This window comes from Nesoenas mayeri (genome assembly GCF_963082525.1).
Source record: "Nesoenas mayeri genome assembly, chromosome: 21".
Taxonomy (NCBI): Eukaryota; Metazoa; Chordata; class Aves; order Columbiformes; family Columbidae; genus Nesoenas; species Nesoenas mayeri.
The window spans coordinates 3,034,844-3,045,306 of record NC_137571.1 but is presented as its reverse complement, the minus strand read 5'-3'; the positions used below and the strand labels follow the sequence as shown (position 1 = coordinate 3,045,306).

At 60.8% G+C, this 10,463-nt stretch overlaps 3 protein-coding genes and 1 long non-coding RNA gene across 4 annotated transcripts; 3 read left to right on the top strand and 1 right to left on the bottom strand.

Moving 5' to 3' along the window:
* Positions 1-136: 136 nt before the first annotated feature.
* On the top strand, positions 137-2,668 carry LOC308048535. The gene is made up of 3 exons (XR_013923151.1): positions 137-272; positions 847-994; positions 1,597-2,668. It is a non-coding gene; the product is annotated as an uncharacterized lncRNA (long non-coding RNA).
* A 1,445-nt stretch (positions 2,669-4,113) lies between these two features.
* On the top strand, positions 4,114-6,989 carry FAM110D (family with sequence similarity 110 member D). The gene is made up of 2 exons (XM_080357801.1): positions 4,114-4,243; positions 5,346-6,989. The coding sequence occupies exon 2, from the start codon at positions 5,452-5,454 to the stop codon at positions 6,490-6,492; it is 1,041 nt and encodes a 346-aa protein (XP_080213927.1). The 5' UTR covers positions 4,114-4,243; positions 5,346-5,451; the 3' UTR covers positions 6,493-6,989.
* A 302-nt stretch (positions 6,990-7,291) lies between these two features.
* On the bottom strand, positions 7,292-8,228 carry LOC308048561 (uncharacterized protein C1orf232; the record flags this gene model as incomplete). The annotated part of the gene is made up of 4 exons (XM_080357768.1): positions 7,292-7,550; positions 7,760-7,857; positions 7,945-8,031; positions 8,142-8,228. The coding sequence occupies 4 exons, from the start codon at positions 8,226-8,228 to the stop codon at positions 7,292-7,294; spliced, it is 531 nt and encodes a 176-aa protein (XP_080213894.1).
* A 728-nt stretch (positions 8,229-8,956) lies between these two features.
* Positions 8,957-10,344, top strand: ZNF593 (zinc finger protein 593). The gene is made up of 3 exons (XM_080357737.1): positions 8,957-9,211; positions 9,700-9,762; positions 9,896-10,344. Exons 1-3 carry the CDS (start codon positions 9,015-9,017, stop codon positions 10,035-10,037), a joined length of 402 nt encoding a protein of 133 aa, XP_080213863.1. The 5' UTR covers positions 8,957-9,014; the 3' UTR covers positions 10,038-10,344.
* The last annotated feature ends 119 nt before the right edge of the window (positions 10,345-10,463 follow it).

The window sequence follows — 10,463 nt, the reverse complement described above, 5'->3', positions numbered from 1 at the left end:
AAGCTGAATTTTGAGGAAGCTTTGGAATATTTTACGGGGAAATCCTTTCTTCTCGCTCCGCCTGGTGTCACGTAAGGAGATTTCCAGCAGGACTGGTGCTACTGGATGTATTTGAGGTTGCAAACAGACGCTGTGCAGGGAAACTCCTCCCTGGTGTTCCTGTGTGCGCCGGAGCAGGATTTCACCCACCAAACTGGGTGTAAATGGGCTGCAGGTTTGCGAGGACAGCGACCTCCTTGTCTCACACGTCCCAAGACACCTTAGAAATAAAGGTGAGCAAACACCATTGCTCATGCAAGAGTCCAGGAGCCATTTGCATGGTTTTAATTAACACAGGGTTGTGCAGACTGGGGGTGGGAATAGCGCAAACTGGAAATGCTGGAAATTGTCTTTTCTGGCTGTTTCTTACCCCGCAACAAACCTGAGCGCCGTCGTCTCCTGTGCACCGTCCGCTGGCATCGTGGTTCCTGTGTATCCCAGAGCCAGAAAGGGGCAGATTCTGATTCCCCACCCGACAGGAGCTGGGGGGTTAAATCCTCAAGTCAATGCAGTCGTTACAAAAGAGAAAGGGATTGCCATTTAGATTATATTTTTTATTAAAGGATAAGAACCTCAATTAAAGGAGAAAGCCGCAGCTCTTTGATTAGTTGTGAGAGTGGTGATTTTTTAAATATAAACTCAAGCTACATTCTTCCCACACAACATGAAGAAAACTAAGTCTACATACTTGAAATATATCGAGTTGGTGGGGTGGGTGGAGGCACAATCTGCAAGGAAATTGATGTAACTAAGGCCGTGTCTTTCCTCAAATAACCCGATCTCTGCTTTATTTCCCTCATTCTGCAGGACACCGAGGCCTCGTCCTCCTGCCCACCCGCCCCGTTTCATCACTCAGGGCTCCTCGGGAACGCACCGTGGTTATATTCTCACTTTGTGGTGGTTTAAACAGCGTTTTCCTGCACCAGCTGCACCAGAACAGACCTGAGTGCTGGAGGTAAAGTTGTTGTTTTTCCTTGGCTAAGCAGATGCACTCGAGCGGCCTTTGGACCGTGGGCAGCACAAACAGCTTTTCCCTTTGCTCCACCGGTGTCCTGCAAATCCTTCCATTGTGTATCAATCATTAAGCGTTTTTAGCCTTTACTCGATAAAGAGCTCAGCTTGATAACACTTGGGAGGAGGGATGCAAATTTCAGGCTGATATGCGTTTTAACAACAGAGATCCAATATATAAGTTTTGAGAGATTAAACGTAACATGGGTGAAATAGCAGAGATTAAATTAGAGCTAAATAGTAAGCAATTATATGTCAAATTTTATGGTTTCTGTTTGACAGATTGAACTTTATCAGAGCAAGAACAAGGAGTAAGAAAAGCAAGCCACACATGAACGTTAGGATGGATGTTTGAATGTTAGGATGGATGTGACTAGTAATAATCTGGTCTTAGATCAGTCCAGATAGTTGGAGAAAACATATATTGTGCCCAAGGTATTAGGCTTTTCTCCCTTAATTTTATTAACTAATTTATTAACACTAAGAGGACTAGTAGGAGTATTTAACACAAGCTGCTCATCACTGACTGTTTCGCTTCCTTTCCAGCGCAAAGCGCAGTTTCTGTTTCAAAAGGGCAGCGAAGAGGGGACGCGTCCGAAACGCCACAGCGGCCTGAGCTGCTCGTTCCTACTTGCACCGACTTGTGGGTGGCTGCCGCAGATTGGGTGCCGGTTTCAGATTTATTCACGCCCGTTTGAGCCTCGGGTATTTTTAAACCCGTCCAGCCCGCCGCTGCTGCACCTGCTCCCGCGTTCGCATGGACCTCGGACCAGGAAAAGCCTTTGTGGGTTTTGAAAGCAAAGCGGCGAGTAGAAAGAGCTCTTATCAGGTGCTGCAGTGCTGTCTGCACCTGGGCAGGGTGCGGTTAAAGCTTGCGGGGGCGTTAAAATGATTTTTAAAGGAGAAATGTGCAGTGATTAGGGACGACGCATACCAGGACACAGAGAGATTCACACAGAGATCTTGTTCTGGAAAAAAGGCACAGAGCCTGGCTTAGCAGAGAGCTGACCTAGGCCTAAGCCGCCTTCTTTAGTCACCATTGACAATTTATAGGATTTACAGGTATGTGTCTGGACTAAGATATTTACAAACGGTGTTTTTCCACACTAAACTCGTGTGATGTTTGTCTCGCTGTTCCACTCATTCACAGTCCAGGCCCGAGGACATTCACACACCCCATGCACTTGGGGGCGGTTTTCCGGCCCGAGACACCATTCCCACGAGTCTGGGCTATAACGCTTTACAATTATGAGAAACATACTTCAAAATAACCTATCCAAGGCCCCTTATATATTATTATGTTAGTATTATGTCTTTGACCGTCCAGATGGCCATGTTAGTGCTGATCTTCCTTTATCATTCAGGTGGCTGGAACTGCACATCTTGCTTTCCCACATGTTGCTTTCCAACAGAAATGCATCTGGAAGGGACCGGGTGGTTGGTTCAGCTCTGCTGCTGCGTGCAGAGACAGCAGCCTCCGGTGTCCCCTGCCTGCTTGCCCCAATTTGTCGGTACTTTATGTACAATAAGGAAGATGGGGACAGGCTTTTGAGCAGGGCTTGTTGCGATAGGACAAGGGATGATGGTTTTAAACTAAAGAGGAGAGATTCAGGCTGGACACGAGGAAGGGAGGAGAGGGAAGCGCAGCCCCGTCAAAGGGCAGAGAGCACCTTGTAAGGGCTCCGAGTAACCTTAAATAAAAACAAGGGACTTTGAGCATCCACGTGACTAAGAAAAGCCACCTGGTGCATTCACAAGAGGCTGATGAATCATTTAAATCCCTTCCTAGAAGGTGAAGTGACAAAACCCCCATCGCATCCCCAGGGGAAGCGGGAGCTGCCTGGGATGCTGCTGCCGGGAAGGGCTCCTCAAACCGTCCCCTTTTGTATCCCGAAGGGAATCTGCCTTGTCCAAACCCAGCAGCTCAGCAAGTGCCCATCTGCCTCACTTTAGGGCACAGCACCCCCGGGAACACCCGCATCGGCCAGGGAAAGATGAATCAAAGGCCACCGTTACTCACTTGCTTTACCAGAATGGCCGTTGTGATTCCAGCTCGGAAAACAAAACCTGTCCTAATAAACAGTGACTCACATCACCCGGAGTTAAAAATACAGCCCTGTCAGCTGGCAACCTGGACGCTTTATTCCCAGGGGCAGGTCCTGGGGTTTCTCCGTCACTCCCCGTCCTTTTCCCCGTCTTCCTCAGGTTGTGGTTGGGTTTGCTCCGGCGCGGCCACATCCTGCACGTGGAGCCTGAGCGCGGCTGGAGCACGGCTGCCTGCATCGCTCCTCTGCAGATGGATAGGATAGGATAGGATAGGATAGGATAGGATAGGATAGGATAGGATAGGATAGGATAGGAGGGTTGTCCCTTCCTCGGGGGTTTTTTCCGGTGCTGGCAGAGCTCAGACGAGCCCTGGCCGCTCTCATCCTGCTCGGCCTCTGTTTTGGCCTCCGTTCCTGTCAGGTTACCGGCTCCAGCCCGTTCCTGGCACCGGTGCGGTGGAGCAGGGAGGTGCTGGACGCTGGTTCCTGGCAGAGATTCCGCAGCAGCAGCGCTGCAGGAAGGAACCGGGGCTGGGTCCCCGCTCATCCAGGTTCAGAGCACCCTGTCCTGTGAGTCCTGGGCTGTGGCTTTGTCCCCCCTGGTCCCCTGGGTCCCTGCAGCAGCCTGGGCTGGGCTGTGCCCCAGTTCTCCAGCCACCCTGGGGAGCGCTGGGGGTGCTGGGAGCGTGTCCTCCCCCCCGGTCACTGTGGTGTCACCTTCACAGCCCCCCCGGCAGGCGCTGGGGATTGAGGGGGCCGGGGGCTGGGAAGGGAGAGGGCAGCGGTAAAAATAACCCCTGGGCCAGCTCCAGCCCATTGTGGCTTCCTGTGATTTACAGCCCTTCCCGGGGAGGAAGAGGAGGCAGGAACTGGCTTTGACCCTTTTGCCACCGGTGCAGAAGGTGCCAGAAAGACCCTTTCTCCTTCCTCCACCAGCCTCAGGGCTGGGGGTGGATCTTGCTCCTGAGCTGCCCCAGTATCTCAAAGTGGATGTAGAAGGAGAAGCTGCTGGAGTGGATGTGGTTTCCCTGTCCTGTTCTGATGCTGGGGGGCACAGAGGGACTCGGTCCTGCCTGGAAGGAGACAGAGATCTCCGCTGTGGATCCCCAAATCGCAGCCAGGCTCCCGTGAGGAGGAGGAAGGAGGAGGTGAGCTGGAGCTACCAGGGCGTTAATTCTGGCTGGGCAGGGCCCTGGGCGGTGAAGGCTGCAGGGGCAGGGGGGCTCCTGCTGACGGGGCTGGGCTAGCAGGGGTTAACAGGGTGGCTCTTCCTCTTCCTCACCCTCTATATGAGGCTTCTGCTGGCTCTGGGCTCAGTTTGCTGCTGGCAGCCAGAGGTGCAGGAGCCAAGTGAGATTGGAGCATCCCTGCATCCCATCCCCGTGTCCCATCCCTGCATCCCTGCGTGGGCTCAGGTGAGCACGAGCATCCTCCACCCACCGAGCCCAGCAGCTGGGCACAGATCCTGGCAGCGGGGTGGGCTGAGGAGCGTGTGGACGGGCTGGCTCTGCCGGGGTGAAGCTGCTGGGTGACAGGAACACGTGTTGCGGCCACCATCCTTTGAGCCACCGCACCGGGCGAGGCTGGGGAGCTCATCCCTTGGGAGCACAGGAGCAGCTGTGGGGCTGGGTCAGCTGCTGGCCATGGGGTGGCTCTTCACGGCCATTTGGGCCTCTTCTGCACAGCAAAACCATCTGCTTTGGGCATTTAGAGCCCCCAGATCAGGCTCCAGAGCCCCCACCCAGGCACCCACCTCCACTGCTGGATTCACGTTCCTGGTCCTGCGTGGATGCTCGGGTACAGCTGAGCAAGAGCCATCGCAGCCCAGGGTTAACAAAAGCCCTTTTGCTCATGACCTGAGCTCAGCCTGGCAGTGGGGGGCACGGCACGGGGACCCCAAAACATCCCCCAGCCCCGCTGTCCCATGCGGAGCCCCAGCCGGGGCAGCTCGCCAGCTCTGCGGCGCACGGGGCCGCGCTGGCTTTGTTCTGCTGTCCCTGCACTCAGGAAGATAAGGCGACCAGCTCCGGTATTTTTTCCTGTTGGAAGCTGCTCCTGGGATGCGGGTGAAGCCGGCGGATGCTCGGCGCTTCTCTCTTCCTGCCTGTGGGCTATTCCAGCCTGGGCTGGCAGGGCTCGCCGCCCGATACACGTGGGGTTGAGGGGACCCCAGCCCTGCTTCACGCCCCATCCTCTTCCTTCTGATGCTGCATCCTCGGTGCTCACCCCAGCTCTCCTCTTTCCTCCCAGGGCTGAATCCAGGAGACCAGCAAAGCTTCAGGACCCTCCTTGCCCACAGCACCGGGTGCCCCGCAGCCACCCAGGGAGGACCAAGGGTGCTATTTCAGGACTGGGGATGATGGTGCCCCTGGGCAGCCCCCCTCTCACCATCTGCACCTCCAACAACCTGCACATCATGGCCCCCGGCCGCAGGTCCCCGCTGATGTGGCTGAACCGGGGCCCCAAGTGCCCGCGGGAGCTGGGGGGCGGCGGGGGCCGGACGCCCAGCGCGGTGGAGCGGCTGGAGGCCGACAAGGCCAAGTACGTCAAATCCCAGCAGGTCATCAACAGCCGGCAGGAGCCGGCGCTGCGTGGCTGCTCGCCGCGGCTCTCCCCGCGCAGCCGGCGCCTCCTCACTCGCCAGCAGTGCAGCGAGCTGTGTCAGGGCTCGGAGCTGAGCCGTGAGGGGCCCAGGAAGCTGCCGTGTCCCCAGTCGCCCGTGTCACGCCGGACCAGCGGCAGGCGCCTGCTGAGACCCGACTCCCTCATCATCTACCGACAGAAACGGGACTGCCCCGGCGTGGACAAGGAGAACGCCAAGGACTCCGGGCTGGTGCGACGCCTCTTCCAGGGAGCCCTCAGAGAGAAGCCCCCCAGCTCCCCCCCAGCCAGGCGGCTGGGCGAGGGGTCAGCAGCCCCCCAGAGCCCTGGGACCCCCATGCTGTGGGTGCCAATGGAGAAGGACGAGGCGAGGACGCCAGGTGCCAGCAGTGGTGGCGGCAGCGGTGGAATCTTCCCACTGCCCGGCAGCCCCATGGAACAGCCCCCCCAGCCCCCCGGCAAGCAGGCGCTGGCTCTGCGCGTCTCCCTGCCGCTCTCCGAGAAGGAACGGTTCTTCAACTACTGCGGGTTGGACCGGGCGCTGGTGGAGCTGCTGGGGCAGGAGCGGTTCGGGCCGGCGGGCTGGGACAACGCCTCGGCTCGGCCCCCCGGATCCTGCGAGTCGGAGCCCGAGCAGGCCTCGGGGGGCAGCGAGGGGGACGCGGGGCCAGGTGAGGAGGAGTCGGATGCCCGGCTGGGCTCCACCGTCTCGGTGGTGGAGCGCAACGCCCGTGTCATCAAGTGGCTCTATGGCTGCCAAAGAGCTTGGGCGGCTGCCAAGGAGTCCACGGTCTGAGCGCAGGCAGCCTGGCTGGGGACGGGGATGCCTGTGTGGCTCCTGCTGGGTGGATGTGGCTCCTCACCCTTGCTGGGTGTGGCTGATGGGCCAGTGGCATCCAGTCTTGGCAACATGGGGCTGTCTGGGAGGGACACCAGGTCTACCCCCTGCAGGGACACCAGGTCTACCTCCCTTGGGGCCACCAGGTCTACCCTAGATCCAGGGCTAAGTGGGGGCACCTGGGGGGCAGGTGGGCAAAGGGGTTCCCCTGGGTGTGTCTCTCTGTGTCCCCAGGGCTGGCAGGTTCCTGTATCCCTGTGCTGTGACCCATCTTCTCCATCCTCCCCCATCAGCCTCTCATATCCTGCACCAGCTACAGAATAAGGGGATGGGCAGAGCCTGAGCCCCCTGTCCTGGGCAGTGCCCACCTCACAGCCCGCTCCTCCCCAGAAAAGGGTTTGCTGGGGCCAGAGCAGCACTCAATAAACACGGTGTGTTTTGTTTTGTTTTTTCTAGCCTGGTGGTGCGTGTGGTTTGTGTGGGCTTGGTGGGGGGTGATGCTTTGGGGCTGAGGGTGGCAGCTCCCTGTCCCCACCATGGGGACCATGCTGCTCTAGGGGTGATGAGGTTGCTGGGCGAGGGGTCAAGGGCAAAGAAAGCACCAGGCAGGGCTCCGGGAAAGGGGGCACTTTGGGGTCTTTAGTGCAGACACGTCACCGAAACCCAGCGCAGATCCCTGGGGTGTGAGCAGGGGGCTGCCCACCAGCAGTGGGGGGGCCGCTTGTGCTGCTGGAGAGTGTGGCCGGTGCCTCCTCTTCTAGTTGCCCTTGGGGGCATTTTTATTCCGGATTTCAGCTAGTTTGCCGGCCAGGAAGCCCCAGCGGAAGGCGCCTTCCTCTGGCTCCCGCAGGTCGCTGTCATCGTCACCCGGCGGCTCCCCAGGGTTCTCACCCGGCTCCGGAGGGGACGTCTCCTTGTCTGGCCCTGCCGCCTGCTGCCACTTGGTAGCAAAGAGATCCCAAAAGCCGAGTGCCTTCTCAGAGGGGGACAGCTCAGGCGGCGAGGCGGCCAGCGGGCTGGGGAGAGAGCGGGGATGGGAACATCCATATGGGGACCCTTCTCGCTGGGTCCCACAGTGGCCAGAACTGGGACCCCCAAGCTCCCCTGTTTGCTCTCCCCCAGCCCAGCCCCATGGGTACAGGAAGGGGATGCAGGTGATGGGATGGGAGGATGCAAAGGGCTGCATCTGGGCTCTGGGGTCCCCCCCCGCCAAGCTGGAACTTACTGGTCTGCGCATGGCTCCGAGCTGAGCAGCTGGTGCTCATCCTCACGGGTGAAGAGGGATGAAAGTGTCCGCCAGCCCCGGGCACCCACCCCCTGCACCTGCGGGGGAGGCAGCGCCAGGCTCACTGGGGACCCCCAGGTCCCAGCAGGTCCCCCCAGCCCCCACTTCCCCCCGCTCTGCCTCACCTTCCTTGCCAGCTGGGACACAGGGCTGGGTCCCTCCTCCATCAACACAGGGGTCTCATCCGTCTCCATCAACTCAGGGGGGTCTCCCTGCAATGAAGCCCCCCCGTGAGGGCAGGGGTGCAGGCAGGGGGAGGGCAGGGAAGTGGGTCACCCTGCTTTGAGAGGACCAAAGCTTGGTGGTGACCCCCCCAGCCTACCTCTTCCTGCAGCGCCCCATCCGCCCGTGCCCCCCCCAGGGTCTGCAGCACTTTGGCCTTGTAGAGCCGCCAGAAGCCCTGGGTCATGGTGAGGGGCTCAGCGGGGCCAGGAGCCGGGTGCCACGGGCAGCGGGAGGGGTGCGGGGCTGGGCCCCCCCGCGCCGCCCCGGCGATCCGGTGGCTTCATTAAAGTTTCAGGGGCCGCTTTTGATGCACAAAGGGGAACCTGAGCCTGGCCTGAGCTGGGGGCACTGCGGGGGCAGCTGCTCCGGTCACCCCTAAACCTCCCCCTGCCCGTCTGTCCCAGCCCCCCTGCAGCCCCTCACCCACAGGGGAGCCCCGGCGCTGGGACCACCCCAGGCCTGCAGTGGGGAGCAGACGCTGGGGTCAGCGCTCCCCACGACGTGGCTCTCCATCTATAATTTATTACCCAGGGCAGAGGAAACATGATCAGTGCTGTGACACGGTGCACAGAGCCCTTCCCAGCTCATCACAGCACTGACCGGGGCAACATGGGAACCGGTCACCCCTGCCCCGAAGTCCCCTGTGCCCCACTACGGGGACAGCCTGGGGACGGGTGCTGGGGTCCCTTGGGGACGTCGCTGTCCCCGGGGCGACTGACGGCACCGCGGAGGCGCGGGGCTGCGCACTGCTGAGCCTGGGGGCGTGGTCTGCCGCTCTGGGGGCGTGGTCTGCCGCTCTGGGGGCGTGGTCTGCCGCTAGATGGGCGTGGTTTTGCCCTTAGTGGGCGTGGCCGACAAATGCATGTTATATACTCCGCCTCTTTGTGGGCGGGGTCTGCCGCTTCGTGGGCGGGGCGTGCAGCCACCCGCGCCTGCGCACTGCGCAGTCCGGTCGCCGCGCGGTACCGCCATGTCGCCGCGCAATGGCCGCCGCACCGGCGCGCACCGTGCGCACTCGCTGGCCCGGCAGTTGAAGACGAAGCGGCGCCGCCGCGATCTGGACGAGATCCACGGGGACCTGAAGCCCGAGAACGCCGCCCGGCTGCTGCGGCAGGAGCCCGACCCCGACCTGCCGGGCTGCGCCCAGTTCTACTGCCTGCACTGCGCGTGCGTGGGCCGGGGGGGTCCCCAGAGCAGGGGGGGGCGCTCCAGAGGGTCCTGGACACGGGGCGCCTGGGGAGGAAGGGCTGTAACCCCTGGGGGGCTTACCTTGCTGCTGGGGTCCATGGCCCCTGGGGAGGGGGTGCCCGGTGTTGGGGGTCCCTGGCCCTGGGAGGGGGTTGTCCTGGTCCCTGGGGGTCCCTGGCCCTGGGAGGGGGTTGTCCTGGTCCCTGGGGGTCCCTGGCCCTGGGGAGGGGGTTGTCCTGGTCCCTGGGGGTCCCTGACGAGGGCGGCTCTGACCCTGCGGGCAACCTTACCGTGGTCCTGGGAGGGCCCCTGGCCCTTGGGGGAGCTTGTTCTGGTCTCAGGGGGGACCGTGGCCCGTGGGGGGACTGGCCCTGGGGGCTTGCGGGGCCCTGGCCCCTCGGTAGGGCTCTCCCCAGCCCTGCCCCTGTGTCAGAACCCCCTGACCCCCGGCTTCTGTTCCCCCCCAGGCGCTACTTTGTGGACCTGACGAGCATGAAGGAGCATTTCAGGTCCAAGGTGCACAAGAAGAGGTAAGGGGGTGCTGAGCGGGGGTCCCTGTGGCAGGCTGCGGCCCCCAGCAAGCGGGTGGTGGTGTCAATGGGCCGGTGTTGTTCTGGGGAGCAGGGGTGGAAGCTTCATCCCTCCTGTCTGCCCTCCCCGCAGGCTGAAGCAGCTGCGGGAGGCCCCGTACACGCAGGAGGAGGCAGAACGCGCCGCCGGGATGGGCTCCTACATCCCCCCCAAGAAGGTGGAGGTGCAGACGCAGCCACTCGATGAGGTCGTGGCCATGGAGGCCTCCAGCTGAGCGCGGACTGAGGGCCCGGGCGGCTCCGTGAAAGCATCTTTGTCCTCAGCTTTGTGAGAAGAACATGCCCCAGCGAGCAAACATGCTCCTCCTGGCAGCCCTCGTCACTGGAGCACTAATGAGGAGAAGGAGCCAGCGAGGCCCTGAGTGCCCTCGCTATGTGTCCTTCTTTTCGGGGAAGGGACAAGCCGCTGCTTCCCCAAGTGCCGCCGTGACTGTATGCCCGTCTCTGCTTTTAGAGCCGTTTTAGGCTTCTCTCTGTGGGCCAGGGGTTGACCCTGGTGAGTCACCCATTAAAATATGTCAACCAGCAGGCTGGCGGTGTTGGGAGCTCTCTGAGTGTGGCCCTGGCTGGAGGGTGACGTCGCGGTGTTGTGTCCATCCCGATCCCGCAAAGGGAAGTATTACCAGCCCAGAGGAGCAGCC